This window comes from Symphalangus syndactylus, chromosome X, assembly GCF_028878055.3.
Source record: "Symphalangus syndactylus isolate Jambi chromosome X, NHGRI_mSymSyn1-v2.1_pri, whole genome shotgun sequence".
Classification (NCBI taxonomy): Eukaryota; Metazoa; Chordata; class Mammalia; order Primates; family Hylobatidae; genus Symphalangus; species Symphalangus syndactylus.
The window spans coordinates 115535386-115552065 of record NC_072447.2 but is presented as its reverse complement, the minus strand read 5'-3'; the positions used below and the strand labels follow the sequence as shown (position 1 = coordinate 115552065).

The 16680-nt window shown below is 41.8% G+C and overlaps 1 protein-coding gene across 1 annotated transcript in view; it reads left to right on the top strand.

Moving 5' to 3' along the window:
• Window positions 1–16680, top strand: part of TRPC5 (transient receptor potential cation channel subfamily C member 5) — a 307326-nt gene that overhangs the window by 221884 nt on the left and 68762 nt on the right. The window contains exons 6-7 of the mRNA XM_055268235.2: window positions 2339–2661; window positions 13498–13693. Of these exons, the coding sequence (XP_055124210.1) occupies window positions 2339–2661; window positions 13498–13693 (519 nt within the window). The remainder of the gene's footprint in view (window positions 1–2338; window positions 2662–13497; window positions 13694–16680) is intronic.

The following is a 16680-nucleotide window of genomic DNA, read 5'->3' as shown; positions in this document are numbered from 1 at the left end:
GTAGATTAAACCAGATCAGTGGTGCTCAACCTTTTAAAATTTTTTTTCCCATGGTAGCACATCTTTAAGCAAAAACTCACACAGTAATCCAATATATAAAAAGCCCAAAGGACTGAGTTTGGCTTGAAGAGTGACTCTTCTAAGACTCCACTTTGGCTCCCACAGTAGCTATGAGATGCCTCCATTGAACCCCCAGGCTCTAAGGAACACAGTTTAAAACCACTGTGTTAAATCAGGGGTCAGCAAACTATGGTCTGTGGTCCAAACCTGGCCTTCTGCCGTGTCCTTGTGGTTGTATATTGTCTAGGGCTCCTTTAGGATCACAAAGGAAGCATTGGGTAGTTGTGATGGGAACCACAGAGCCCACAAAGCCAAAAATATGTACTATCTGGTTCTTGACAGAAAGTTTGCCAACCTCTATGCTAGATGAGCTCCATGTTTATCCCCTGCACATACATGCTATATCTTTCTCCAAAGGTGCAAAGTATCTATGTTCAAAGTATAGATTTGCCATGTGAATCACGTTTTACACTTCTCAGTGTTCCACAAATTCAGATTCACCATCCTATGGGCAACAGACATCCCTGAGGTTACAGTTCTGGGTGAGGAGAGAGGAAACCTCAAATTATGAGCTATACATGTTCCAGTTGATGATTTCTAGTTTTAAAACATAGGTCTGTTTTGTTATCAGCAAAGAGACTTTCACATATACCTCAAACCTTTAAAGGCTGATCTATCATCTGTGCTGTGATATCAACTATCATGTAAGTAACATTTAATAGAAATAGTGCTAGACTGAGTGTCTGGAGACCCGTGGATAACTTCCTGATGGCTCTGCCACCGACTTGCTGTGTGATCTTTAGCAAGTCACTCTGCCTATCTGGAATTCCTCCATTTGTAACACAGGCATAACCATTCCTACCCCTCACAGTAATGCAGTGCATGTTTGTTGGGGGAGTAAAAATGTAGAAATATAAGATTTGGCCAAGAGTACATAAAACTGATTGGCCGCCTAAAAGTCTATCCAAAGCAGAAGCACAAATATGGCACAGTTTCTCCAAGCTCCTCTGACAGAGAAGAATATTGGATATACACAAGTGATTTTAACCGCACCAGTTTCCTCAGTTGTTGGAACTGAAGCACATTTTAGAAATGCTAACAATATAATTTGGCCCCCAGTGCAACATTTTCTCAGGAAAGTTGTTTACATTTAGTCCTGAGAAATTGTGATATTTAAATGTGAGCTCAAGGCAATATGCTTCAAATTAAATTCCAGGCAAAATCTACTTCTGTCCTGGGAAGGTAATAAGTAATTCCTTGTATTTCCATAACATCTCCACTTATGGAGTACACAGACTTTTGCATATGGATACAGAATCACAAACATGTGCAGTGGGTAGGAGGCATTATCCTCATTTTGTGGTGAAATTAAAAGACACAGGCAGTTTTAAGTGACAATGCCCAAATTGGAGCTCAGATCTCACAATGAAGTCATCTTTCTACAAGGCTACTCCTAATATGCTGGGGGCTGGAAACCTGGGATGGGTCACCAACCCAATTAATACTGGTTCTTCCCCTCCTTCAAGCCCCTGGTTCTTCATGTGTGCTAAAGGAACATTCTAACTTACAGGGTTGTCAAATGAACTGTAAAATACATCCATACACCACTGTGTGGGGCAGTACTAAATTCATTACCTGAAAGGTTGACATGCCATTTGCAGTAGTGTAGAATACATTACAGCCTGCTAAAAATTCAGCAGAAAGCTCCAGTGAATGGCTCCCTAAGGATCCTCCATCAGCCCCAAACTGCAGTCAGCAAGGGAGTGAGAATGAACACTGAATACCGAGAAGGCTGCGTCTACCCCTTGTCTTTCAGTAACAGCACGTTGTCCATGGTGCTCAGAGCCCAGTGAGGGATTGAGGAAGTACATTTGATTTGAAATCTTTAGGAAGCAGGGTGATTTTTCCCCACTATCTTGGGCATACTAGTGCCTCTGTTTCAGTGACACTCCCCAACAATCTGGTAAACCCACAGTTAGAAAATGTCTGTTGATAAGCCACATGTGGTTGCTGCAGATGAATGATCTAAAATTTATTCTTCTATGTGTACATCCCAGGTATATACGTGGATGGGAGTGGGAGGAAGAGAGTTGTTAGCAGCACATGTTAATTGGGTGGGGCAAGAAAGACAAATAGTGTCATGCATGGGGCCTGTTGCATAATGAATGCTTGATGCATATTTTGGTGGCTTTGTTTGGGTATGGAAGCAAGGAAAAAAGGGAAAGTTTTATAAATGCTCACTGTATCCCTCATCTTGTGCACTTGTTGTTTCTTTCAGTATAATGGTTCTCGTCCAAGGGAGGAATGGGAAATGTGGCACCCGACTCTGATTGCAGAAGCACTCTTCGCAATATCCAACATTTTAAGTTCGCTGCGTCTCATATCCCTGTTCACAGCCAACTCCCACTTAGGACCTCTGCAGATCTCTTTGGGACGCATGCTGCTTGATATCCTCAAATTCCTCTTTATCTACTGCCTGGTACTACTAGCTTTTGCCAATGGACTGAACCAGCTTTACTTCTATTATGAAACCAGAGCTATCGATGAGCCCAACAACTGCAAGGGGATCCGATGTGAGAAACAGAACAATGCCTTCTCCACGTAAGACAATCCCCTTTCCTTTTTTTTTTTTTTTTTTTTTTTTTTTGCCATTTTTTCCGCCTTCTCCATTTTTGTCCTGTTTTCAGCCTACGGCTTCATCACTGCCACTTGACTGTGAAGGCAGTGCTCACTGTGGATCCACTCAAAGGGTCAGAGGTGGAGGAATGTTCTTCTCTTACTACAGGGTACTAGGAGATGAAGTGAAGTTAGGTGAGGTAGGAAAGAAACAAGCACATACATGGGATTCCAGGAAGTCATCTAAAGAGTTGGTTCTGAACTATGTTGGTAGCATTACATATTTTTAAAAGAATTAATTGGAGTGAGGTAGATAATTCCTCACTCAAAATGTGGCACCAAGGTAATGAAACAGCAAAGCTATTCCTCTGAACGAGTGGCTACCAAAGCTAACTTTACTATTGTGAATCAAGGAAGGATGCAAACATATCTTAATGCACCCCCATTCGTGGGTGTAATCTCGAGAGGGGACAGGCTGAAAGTAGGACTAGCATCCACTCTCCTGTTACATTAATTTAAGGTTTCAGGTGGGCCAAGGGTCACTCAGCACTAATTGGAAATGTCTCAGGACACAAGAGATAACTCATGATTCTGTCCATGAGTCCACTGCCTCTGAACACATGGAACTTCTGTGCCTTTGCTTAGTACTGTCAAGACCTACTTTTCGGGGGACCTTCAAGCCTTCAGAACGGCTTTTACTTTCTGATAAATCAATGCTAGGGGAACTAGACAAGAGAAAACAAATAAGTACATGTCAGGCTGTTAGGAGCTGTCCTGGGCTGACCCTGAATTCAGTGTCCTGCATCTTTTCCATCTCCATCCCTACTTCGGGAGAGTGCGACTCATCACTGGTATTCATAGCAATGACCCCAAGGTCATACAAGATTCTTAGTCATTAAACTAAGATACAATTTTTTCCTTATGACGCCATAAACCAACACAGTTCAGTGGACTTGGACATTCTAGAAATGTGCTCCATAACAAAGGCCAGAGAAAAAAAGGACTGTTGCAGTGATAGAGAAAAATAAACAAAACAAAACAGTGCTATCTAGCTGATTATTGTTATTTGTCTCTAGCAGCATTTCCTAAAATGGACTCACACAAACCACAGCTCAGTGGCATGTTAATAGACAAGAGAATGGAATCTATGATTAAACCTCCTGCACTAGGCCATGCTTCTTGTCTCTCTTCCCGAAACTCAGGGCTAAATCTTGGGTGTGGAAACCAGATTAATGTGCAAGGAGAAGGAGTTGACAAAGAGATAGTGCTATTTTGGTTAAGCCAACCAGGAGTGTATAACAGCAGCTTATCAGCTCGCTAGTACCTCTTGACTAAGAATGGCTTCCTCTCCTGCATTACTCTAGAGACAGAACTCACAGCAACCTTTTCAACATAAAAAGCAATTGTGTAGTGGCCTGAGCACCAGGAGACTGCATTTGTTCCCATCAAAGTGTTCAACAGAATTAAATACATGAATGAGAGGTGACTTTCAGGAGGCCAGGTCCCTGCCAATTATGCTTTCATGTGTACTCTGCTGAGGAAATTTATGAAATACCTCCTTGCAAGTTTGTAATGATTATTAACACCCCTGTTGCCAACTGACATTTTGCTCCTATCACTTGCCTAGCAGGGACAATTGAAAAGAATGGGCACCTGTCATACACAAAATTAGATCTCGGGGTATCAGATGTGAAGAAGCATTGTCATGGTGGGGCCAAATCAGCAGTAATGTTACTTCAACTTTCCCTCTATCAGTTGATTTTTTTCCTCCATAGAAGGCTGACTCATATTTATGTTTTCTTTTAAATGCCTCAACTCAGGGATTCATTCATTCATTCATTCATTTGTTGAGATGGAGTCTTGCTCTGTCACCCAGACTGGAGTACAGTGGCGTGATCCCAGCTCACTGCAACCTCTCTCTCCCAGGTTCAACGGATTCTTGTGCCTCAGCCTCCTGAGTAGCTGGGATTACAGGTGCCCACCACCATGCCTGGCTAATTTTTATATTTTTAGTAGAGATGGAGTTTTGCCATGTTGCCCAGGCTGGTCTCGAACTCCTGACCTCAGGTGATCCACCCGTCTCAGCCTCCCAAAGTGCTGGGATGACAGGTCTGAGCCACCGCACCCGGCCTCAGGCATTTATCATACCTGTTAAAATACACGTTACTCAGCCAGGGAGTTAGATTCTGCTTTTAGAGAAGGGGATAGTTTATGTATCTGGTGGAAAGTTTGGTACCTGCTTATTGTTATCCTTTTCCTTCTGATTCTCCAGAGATGCCATTGCTTTTCTTCCACATAAAGAAAAAAACAGGCCAGTCGCGGTGACTCACACCTATAATCCCAGCACTTTGGGAGGCCAAGGCGGGCAGATCACCTGAGGTCGGGAGTTCAAGACCAGCCTGGCCAACAATGGAGAAACCTTGTTTCTACTAAAAATACAAAATTAGCCGGGTTTGGTGGCACATGCCTGTAATCCCAGCTACTCGGGAGGCTGAGGCAGGAGAATCGCTTGAACCTGGGAGGCAGAGGTTGCAGTGAGCCAAGATCACACCATTGCACTCCACTCCAATCTGGGTAACAAGAGCAAAACTCCATCTCAAAAAAGAAAGAAAGAAAGAAAGAAAAAAGAACAAACAATCTTTTCTCCTTAGGCATACAATTTAAGGGAAACTCATTGTCCTTGCTGACAACCACATGACAGTACTGCTGGGGGTTTGAGTTTGGTATTGCATACTGGGAGTACGTGGCCTTCATCTGCTGTCAAAAGAAACAATTAGAAAGACATTATCATTCTGAAGACAAAGGACTTGTGAGAGAAAAAGAAGCTAACTTGATCCAGCCCTCATCTCCTGATGCCGCCTGAATACACCTGGCTGTTTCACAGACCCCTCAAATACAGGATGTCCACAACTAAATTCCTTATTCCTTATCTCCGTATCTTCACTTCCAACCTATATCCCCTTTAATTCCTCATCTCATTAAATGCCACTAACCGGAATCCTAGGAGTCATCTGGGACTCTTACACCTTCCCTCATGAAACACATCATCAAGTGTGTCACTCAGCCTTATCAGTTCTACTTCTGAAGTATCCCTTGAATACCTCTCTCTCTCTCTCTCTCTCTCTCACACACACACACACACACACACACACACACACACACACACTCATCCCACTGTCTTGGTTCAGGCCTAAATCATTTCTCCCAAGGACTGTGGCAACAGACTCTTGACTGGTCTGTCTGCCTCCAATCTGGTCTTCTCTCCAAACAATCTCCCACTTGCTATGCGGAAGTTTCTTTCTAAATACCTGTTGCATCCTGGCCCCCACTGGCTTCATGCCTGCCAGAATACCTGAATCTTCTCCATAACATCTTGCCTGTTTACCATAACACACAGGGCCTTGGCAATCTGACTCTTGCCTCTCCAGTCTTTTACTGCTCCCCTCCTTTGTCAACATTTTGCTGTTCTCCAACTATAGGAAAGTGTCTCAGCCCTTCAGACCTTTGTACATCACATGCCATTACCTCTGAATGGAATACCCATCCTCACCTAGCCAGCCTGGCAAACTCATACCCATCTTTCCAACTGCTGCCAAAGGGCTACCTGCTCTAAAGCCTTTCTTATCCATTCTAACCCCACTCTCAGCTGCAGGCTTCTTCTAGAATGCATGTTTCCCATGGCATTCTAAACACATCTCCATTATGTTACATAAACTGTTGCATTTCAGACATCTGTGCCTCTCTCTCCCACCAGACTGAGACTCCCATCTTAGTAAGCTTTGCATCTGCCATAGAGGGGCCTAAGATATAAAGGTGCTCAACATGGCTACTGAACAATTGAGTGAAAAGACAAAGATGACGTCCAAAAGCAATCCTATCTTTTTAAGCTTTTTATTTGGAGATAATTGTAGTTACATTGTAATTGGAAGAAATAATAGAGAGAGAAATCTGTAAATCCTCCACCCATTTTTCACAGGCATAACATCTTGCATAGCTGTAGTACATTATCACAACCAGGAAATCAACACTGATAAAATCCAGTGGCCTCATTCAGATTTCACCAGTTTTATGTGCAAGCCATTTGCAACAACATACATGGGCCTAAGAGTAATCTTGTCTTTAATTATAGATAATCTACTTCTGCTTCTGCCCACTCTACCCCCCAGGATGACTAAAGTATCTGACCAACTCTGTCACTCTACTGATCCACTTTGAGCTTGCTTTCAGCAAAAACCCTTGGCCTTTCTCCTACCTCTCTCATCCTGTACTTGGGCACTTGGCGCGAGAGAAAAGCTCTACATTGATCCCTATATATTTCATCTTATTAGTTCCAGCCCCTTGCTCCAAGGTGTTGAAGTCTTTCTGAATCTTTATCCTGTCATCCAGTTTATTAGCTTTCCCTCTAGTCTTGTGTCATCTGAAGATCTAAGAAGCATGCCATCGATTTCCATCCAAAGCGTTGAAAAAACTGTCAGGCAGGCTTGGTATTCTCTGGGTGGAATATTGGGCAGCTATTAAAATGATACACATGAAGACCCTGTATATACATAAAAAAGTTTCTAAACCCAAAATGTGTAATTTTTTAAAAATCACAGAAATTGGGTTGGGCGCTGTGGCTCACGCCTGTAATCTCAGCACTTTGGGAGGCTGAACCAGGCAGATCACTTGAGGTCAGGAGTTCGAGGCCAGCCTGGCCAACATGAGGAAACCCCGTCTCTACTAAAAATACAAAAATCAGCCAGGTGTGGTGGTGGGCACCTGTAATCCCAGCTACTTGGGAGGCTGGGGCAGGAGAATCACTTGAACCGGGGAGGCGGAGATTGCAGTGAGCCGAGATTGTGCCATTGCACTCCAGCCTGGGCATCGCATGGAGACTGTGTCTCAAGAACAAACAAACACCAGAGATTGTATAAACTATGATTGCAACTGTGTACAATTAGATATTCAAATGGATAATAATCTATAAAGACAAAGGAATGTAAAATAACAAGGTGGAAGGTTTAATAATAATAATGAAATAATCAATATTTACTGAGTGCTAGGAACAGGCACTATTACAAATCAGCTTTTCATGAATTAACTCATGTAATCCTCACTACCATGCTATCAGGTAGACAGTGTTGTTATTACCCATTTTACAGATAGGGAAACTAGAGTACAATGCAGTTGTGTGAGACGAGGTGATACAGTTATGTGTGTGGGCTTCAGAGTCAAAAGAGCTGGGTACAAACTCTACCTCTGATACTTCCTGCCTGTGTGATCACTGTGCCTCAGTATCTCATCTGAAAAATAGAAGAACAATAGTCGCTACTTTATAGATGTATAGCCAAATATAATATAGTCAGCCCTTCATATCTATGTCTTTTGCATCCATGGATTCAACCGTCCGTGGATCAAAAATATTTTTTAAAAAATGAATGGTTGCATCTGTACTGAATAGGTACAGACTTTTTTTCTTGTCATTATTCTCTAAATAATACAATATAGCAACCACTTACATGGCATTCACATTGTATTAGCTATCATAAGTAATCTAGAGATGATATAAAGCATATGGAATGGGCCAGGCATGGTGGTTCATGCCTGTAATTCCAACACTTTGGGAGGCTGAAGCAGGAAGATCACTTGAGGCTAGGAGTTCAAGACCAGTGTGGGCAGTATAGCAAGATGCCTGTCTCTCCAAAAATTGTTCTTTTGTTTTTGCTTTTGTTTTTGTTTTTGTTTGAGATGGAGTCTCGCTCTGTCACTCAGGCTGCAGTGCAGTGGCACAATCTCCGCTCACTGCAAGCTCCACCTCCTGGGTTCACACCATTCTCCTGCCTCAACCTCCCGAGTAGCTGGGACTACAGGCGCCCGCCACCACGCCTGGCTAATTTTTTGTATTTTTAGTAGAGATGGGGTTTCACCGTATTAGCCAGGATGGTCTCGATCTCCTGACCTCGTGATCCGCCCAACTCGGCCTCCCAAAGTTCTGGGATTGCAGGCATGAGCCACCACATTTTGAATAATTAGCTGGGTGTGGCGGTGCATGCCTGTAGTCCTACCTACTCAGGAGACTGAGGCAGGAGGGTCACTTGAGCCCAGGAGTTCAAAACTGCAGCAAGCAATAATTGTGCCACCACACTCCAGCCTGGACGACAGAGTGAGATCTTTTCTCTAAAAATAAATAAATAAATAAATAAAAATAAACAATCAAAGTGAAAAAGTATATGGGAGGATATGTGCTTACGTTATACATAAACACTATGCCATTTTATATAAGGAACTTGAGCATCCATGGATTTGGGTATCTGTAGGAGGTCCTGGAACCAATCCTTTGCAGATATCGAGGGACAACTGTATATGCAAAGCACGTAGCACAATGCTTGGCATATAGTAAGAGCACAATAAATGTTAGCAATTACTATTTATCTTACCAAGAATCATTTTTGAGATGAGGAAAACTTGAAGTTGAAAGAGGCTATGTAACTTTCCCAACGTTATTTAATAAATGGCGGGGTCTAAAGTTCTCTCTTAGGCACTCTCCTCTATTGCCTCTACAGTGTGATTTGTGCATTTATGGAACAAGGCTTGGGTGCTATGGGAGCAAAAAAGAGGAGCATCTAACCCAGCCTTGTAGGAAAGGAGTTGGGGCAGGCTTCTAGAGGAGGTGGGGCTTCAACTGAGCCTCAAAGGTCAAACAAGAATTAGACAGAAAAGGAGAAAGGAAAGAAGCTAGAAGCTAGAAGCTAGAGGTTGGGGCAGGGTGAGGGTATTCTGTCCAGAGACAGGAGCTTGTCAAAGGCATAGTGGAATGAGAAATAGCAGGTCTAGGGAACTGTGGAATGGGTAAGGGTGATACCAAAGGGTCAGCTGTGTTAGGATTACAGCTTTTGCTCCATTTAGGCTATCAACATACAACTTGGGAAATATAGGATGATGTCCCTTCTTTCTCCCAACAAGCCTTTAACTTCTAGTTCATCCTCTAGTTCTTCTTTGTTGGTCTGAATTAGGTCTAGAGGAGTAAATCCTCTCCATACTCCTTCTACTTTTTGAAAGGGTAATTCCTCATCTCAAAGATGAGACTTTCGGCAAATGTTCAGAGGACTGAGTTCTCATCTCTATTCTACTTTACCCCTCCTAGCTTTGTGATCTATTTGTGGATGGCTCCCAACATGTGCAAGTTCTCCCTTAACCACCTGTTGTGGATTTGTCTTCTGTGCATTTAATATCATTTTCTTGAATCTTTGTATCTTCAGTCTATGCCTCTTCTTGAGCTAGCAAGTTCCATATGTTTGTTTACTCTCTGCTAAATAAAAATGGACTAGTTGCTTTTTTCTAAAATACTCCCTCTTTAAAATTGAAAAGATAGTCCTTTGTTATTAAGATTCCATGGTTTGTCAACAAGTCTTTCCATCCCTATGATGACTTTATTACAGACCCAGCACCAAGTAGTACACCCCCACCACCACCAGTGGTGGCCCTTTCCCTGTGTATTAAACTGAGTCTAGAAGCCACAGAACCTCCAGCAGATGTCTCACCAGAATATTCTTTTCCACCTCACATGCTAGTCCCTCATTTTACCTGGGCATGCTTTTCAGCAGGCCAGCTTCTCCTGATGACCAGACCACACTGTAATATTTTGAGAAACATGTTGAGGACATTCTCACTACCAACCACCAAAACGGAGGAAATGATCTTTCCTATCCCTCCCCATTTTCCCCTCTTGTGCAATTTTATCTATAAGGTTTCCCTGACTAGAATATCAGCACAGTTGAAGGCAGATTTATTTATTTATGCATGCATGCATTCATTGTTTGCTTATTATTTATTTATTTACTCATATGTAGAGAGAAACAGGGTCTAGCCCTGTCACCCAGGTTGGAGTGCAGTGGCTTGATCATAGCTCACCGCAGCCTCAAATTCCTGGGCTCAAGCAATCCTCCCACCTCAGCCTCCCACGTAGCTGAGACTACAGGCACATGCCACCATACCTGGCTTTTTTTTTTTTTTTTGATAACGGGGCTTTGTTATGTTGCTCAGGCTGGTCTCAAACTCGTGGGTTCAAGTAATCCTTCCAATATTGCCTCCCAAAGCTCTGGGATTATAGGCATGAGCCACCATGCCTGGCTGAGGGAAGATATTAAATGCTCAGACTTTTACTTTTAGGGAACGTTTGTATCTGTCAGTGGAACAACTAGCAATAAACCCTATCCTCAAGCATAAGCCATTGCAATTTTAATTGTTGTAGGGGTAGAGGTGAAGGTAACATCTATTTAGGAGAAGCAACTAATTAAGTAAGGCTCTACCAACATATTGATTACACATTTGCCCTAGTTTGTGGCCTTATTGTCTGTCAGGAAATCAACAAACACTTACTGAATGCATTCTGTGTTCAAGGTCATTCAGCTTCCAGGGACTCTGGTTCCTCAGAATGACATTCCTACTCACTGCAGCTGCTCTTTAAAATTCTGAACTACAATCTGCCCTGGCTTCTGTTACCTAGCAGCTGTGCTAGCTGCTTGTGCTATTTACTGCTGGCCTCCTGCCTGCCTGATTTCTGGTATCTAATAGACATCATCAGGTTTTGACTGTGCCCTCCTAGCAGGGGCCAGATTACTTAGCCCCATGTCTTCCTCATTTTTCAACCCTCTGCCTGGTTCTGTGATGCATTGTATTGCCTGGCCCTGACTGGTAAAGTCTCCTGAAAATTTAGATCCTGTGATAGGTCTGACTTGCCATATTGTCTGGTTCTTGTGCCCTGGCCCCTGAACTCCAGACTCTCATCTTACCATTGATTCTCAAATGCTTCACCAGCTGGCATTTACTTTCATCAAACAAAAAGCAAATTTATTCCTTTTAGGCTAGCTCTCCAGCAGCGTGATGCTGAAAAGATCATGGAATTTATCTATGATAATCAGAGAAGAGCCACTTAGCAAGTTGAGAAGGGCCTTGTGCACATTGCCCAGGCAGCCCTGAAAAGGGCCTTGAGAGTCAGGCCAGTGCAGAGCACAGCCTTAAACAAAATAAACTAGCCCTTGTTGTGCAGCCTACTGACTGCAAAATTGTCAATGGGATTGGAATCTTCTCTACTTTAATCTAATGATAACAGTAATAGTAATAGTTTACATGTATTCATTCATTTCTTCAATAAATGTCATTTAGTGCCTATTATGTGCCAGCTACCTAGTAGCTATGTCTCTGCCTCCATAGAGCTTACATTCTAGTAGAGAGTGATGGAAAATAACCAATTAAACCAAAAATTACCTAATATAATTTTATGAAGCTTCAAGTGTACAAAGAAAATTAAACAAGACAATAGGATAGAGAATAACTGATGGAGCTACATTAGGTAGAGCAACCAAGAAAAGCCTCTCTGAAGAAGTGACATTTGAGCTGAGACCTTGATGATAAGAAGGCAGCTGTGTAAAGATTGGGGGGCAGAGCACTTTCAAACAGAGGGACTCCTTAAAGCACCTCTCACCCACCTCTAAAATGAACCGAAGAACAAATCCGTAAGACTCTCAAAATACATTGTGCTCATTAAGAACAACACATTTCGAGCACACTGAAAAATGCATCCATTCTTAAAGTAGCATTTCTTATGTTCTGCATGGCTTCCATAGGCTTGGGCAATGGCTAATCTCTGCCACCCACGAACTGGCTGCATTTTATTGCTGTATTCAGATTTCTGAATATAAAGCAAAAGAAACCCTAGACACCAAAAGCATATCATTGCAGTTACATGTTTGGATGTGAAGACTAAGAGAGGAAATAATAATTTGAGAAGCCATCAATATAGTGGTTTTGGAAGGGCAGACAGACCTAGATTTGAGATCTGTCTCAAAACTTACTAGTAAGGTATCCTTGGGCAAGTCATTCAATCTCTGAATCTCTGTTTCGTCATCAGTAACGATAAAATTTTACAAGGATTATAATGATAATGTATGTATGTAAAAGTACCTAACATGCTTATAAGTTCTCGATAATAGTTGAGTTCTCAATAATAAAAGCCTCAATAATAGTTGGTTAATGTATCATTAACAATTATCTGTATAAAGTGTTAATTTGAGAATCCTCAAGCTCCTCCATGCAGTTTAGAGTTATCTGGGTCCTGTGAGAGCCACAAAAGAAGTATCAGAAATGGTAATTTGTTCTCATGTTCACTGAGCCAGCAAATGCCAGAAGTGAGATCCTAACCCAGTGCAATCTAAATCAAGCACCATTCTCCTGCCTCAGCCTCCCGAGTAGCTGGGACTACAGGTGCCCGCCACCATGCCCGGCTAATTTTTTGTATTTTTAGTAGAGACAGGGTTTCACCATATTAGCCAGGATGGTCTCGATCTCTTGACCTTGTGATCCGCCCGCCTCGGCCTCCCAAATTGCTGGGATTACAAGTGTGAGCCACCACACCTGGCCTCAAGCACCATAGTCTTAACCACTGCATGTATTGCCTCTGCATAATTAGAATGGTAAAAAAAAAAAAAAAAAAAAAAAAAAAACAACAACAACAACAACATGGTCTGAAGACAAAAGAGAAAATTTGGTAGAGGAAGTAGCTCTTGAAATAAGCCTTGAAAATTTTTAGGCTATGCGTAGACTGAGAAGAGGGAATGGTATTTCAGGTAGAAAAGCAAAGCATAAGACATAGAAGTGGAAACAAACAAACAAATGGACATGGATGGTCAGTCTGTGTTAGGGAAGAGCCCAAAATGTGTGAGATCACCAGTTTATCTGTCACAAATCTGGCAGCCCCTTCGTTAAGCAGATCACCTTAGATTTTCTCTCTCTTTTCTTGCTCTTCTTAAAGAATTAACTAACCTGCTCTTTGATCTCTTTTAGGCTCTTTGAGACTCTTCAGTCACTCTTCTGGTCTGTATTTGGCCTTTTAAATCTATATGTCACCAATGTGAAAGCCAGACACGAATTCACCGAGTTTGTAGGAGCTACCATGTTTGGAACATACAACGTCATCTCCCTGGTAGTGCTGCTGAACATGCTGATTGCTATGATGAACAACTCCTATCAGCTTATTGCCGTGAGTAGCTTTGCTTTACAAGGGTGCTTACTTTGGTTTCAGGTTGGGGCAACATTGGCATGGAGTTCATTAGAAGCTCAATGAAAGAGTTCGTCTGCCTCAATTAGTTTACATTAGCTTTCCTAGTTGTTAGACTGAATTATTTCTTTCCAATGCAATTCAGGTTGGACTCTTAGTCTATAGAATCTTCATCATCTAAGTTATTCTAGTGAATAAGATTTTCTAACTACTTATTGAAAATATTTCTAAATTTCAGAATCAATTTTCTTGCCTCAGTGGAAAACTCAGGGTTTGAGCACAGTTTGGCTACAACGTGTCACCTCACTCATCTCCAGGGTTAATTCAGCTGATCTGGTTCTCTAGGCAAGAGAGCCCTATCTCCCTCTTCACTACAAACATCTCCCTCTGAAAACTAAGAATCACATTGACAAGGATGATCTTCTGAGAGAGAGACAGAGAGGGGAGGGGGCTACGTTTCTTCCCATTTTAAAAAATAGAGATGGGGTCCTGATATGTTGCCCAGGCTGGTCTGAAACTCCTGGCCTCAAGTGATCCTCCCACCTCAGCCTCCCTAAGTGCTGGGATTACAGGCATCAGCCACTGCACCCAGCCAGTGGCTATTTTTTAATCAAGTATATATAAGTAACTGCATTCCATTGGGAGGCACTCCTAAGTAGAGTCCATTGCTGAATTATTTTGCACCATCATATTACCATTTAGATCAGCAGTGTTTATTACCCTAGACTAGAAATAGTGAAAGTGTAGGATACAGGATCAATTTAGTCCCTGCCCTGGCTTTTATGTCAAAGTAGATATCTAACCTTAGCTTATTTTATTTTAATCTGCATATAATTCCTAGAAATTGAGTTTTGGCAAAGGAGTCCTCGTTACCTGAGGTCTGATTTAGTTGGGCATTAGTAAATTTGGATGTGTAGTTCCTACTGTAATGCTAGATTACCCCGTCTGGATCAGTCTGTTGCTCAAAGTTTTTGCTGTAGCAGAGAAAGTACAAAATAAATAAACCCAAGTCTTGTTTTCCTTTCTAGATGCTATTTCTCAGATTTGGTTTGCCACTGAGGAGTTATTTAGCTTATGGAAAAGAAGCTCAAATTATTTGTTACACATACATATATATATATATATATATGTATGTATGTACAGGTGTGTATGTGCATATATATATATGCACACACACACACACACACACACACATATACCCATACATACACATTGTCCACGTCTTAAATATTATTGTTAATAGTGAATGTCTGTGATCCATTTCCACTAAGGACAGAACCAAAAAGGAATGGAGTAGGAGGCTTTTGAGTTACCTATTTGGGAGAAATTCCTAACTGTAAATGGCAATGAAATAAATATATTCTCACAGGTGGGTCTATAGAATTTCTGTTATTGGAGAGTTTAAAAAACTAGGATATAAAATTGTCTGCTGGGATAGTTTAGATATTAGGTATTTAGGTGGTAGAGAAGGGAGAGGAGTGTAGTGGAAAAAAGATTTGAAGTTAATAAACCAGGGACTCTAATCCTGGTTCTGTGGTTTATAACTGCATGTCTTTAGTAACTTACTTTCCCCTCTTGAGCCTCAGTGTCGTCATCCAAAAGTGAGGGTATTGAAATCAATTATTTTTAATATCCTTGCTAGCTCTGACATCCTGTGAGTCTGGGTGCCTACAGATTAACAAGATAGGCTCACAAGGTCCTTTCTAGCTCTGAAATTCTGTTTTTCTATTGCATTTGAAATGCAATACAGTTCAGTTCCATTCATTCATTCCCCCTCATTCAAACAACTAGGCCAAGAACTCTAAAATGGTTTATGTTCACTCCTAGTCTATCTCTATAAGGGGGCAGGGGCAGGCATGGAATCTTAGGAGTTGACTTTTCCATCCCCTCTGCTTGGCATTCTATCCGTCACCCCTGCCAAAGATGGCAATATTCATGCAAATTTGTAGTTTTCTCACTGGGTGTCTGACAGCTGATTTTTCCTTGTGACAGTAGAAAAGGGAGAGATTTTCTTGTCACCTAATGCAGGGCTGTGGTCCTTCTCACTGAGCTCAGTGACATTTTCTAGGAAGGGCGAAAATAATCAACTCCAGCTCCCATCACCACCTGCTGGTAGTAAGTTTTGTTTTAATGCCACCTACTGCTGCACCCAAAGAAAACACACTGGCTTGGGAGGGAGCCAATGGTAGATGGCCTAAATGGAGTCTATACCATTTCATAAATCTGAAGTCACGGCCAACCATTCTGAATAATATCTTTACTGCTTTTGGATCCCATGGGAGTGTGTTTTTACCATTTGGAAATGGATCCAGTGGGATCCTGATATTGGACAACCTGATTCCAAAAATACCTGGATCTGCTTAAGTGGTAAGGGCCAGTAAGTAGATTTAATTTCATTTGCAACATCTCTGCTTCAGTACTGAATGTAATTTTTACAAGGTCCTTGATATAGGGGGAAAGGTTACAGAAAGGGAAACCACTGAAGACAAATTTCTCCTATTTTAAAAGGTATCACAGCTGATTCAGTCTAGGTAGGGACTGAGTTGTCAACATGCCTCACTGTGAATCTATTTTGTTTACATTCTAGGACAGTCCTCAAGAACACCAGGTAATACCAATCCCTTGAAGGGTTAAGCTCTTTATCAATGTTCCATGCAGGATTGAAAGCTGCTGGTGATGTGAATATATGGCTCTGTAGCAATTTGTATTTCCATCCACCTCAGTAGTGTATAGAGTTATCCTTAAGATACAGTGAAGCAGGAATCACTCCAGGCCTGTGCTCTGTGATCCCAGCATCAGCAGGTGAAGCTGGCCATATTGTAGATTATTGTTATTGACAATTAGCAGTGATTTACTTCTCCTTTTATTCTTATATCTCCCTCAATCTCCTTATTACTCTCAATGACACTTTTTAAAATACATCTACCTTGTCACTGCTGTCCCTGATGTATAGGCACAAGCTCCATCAA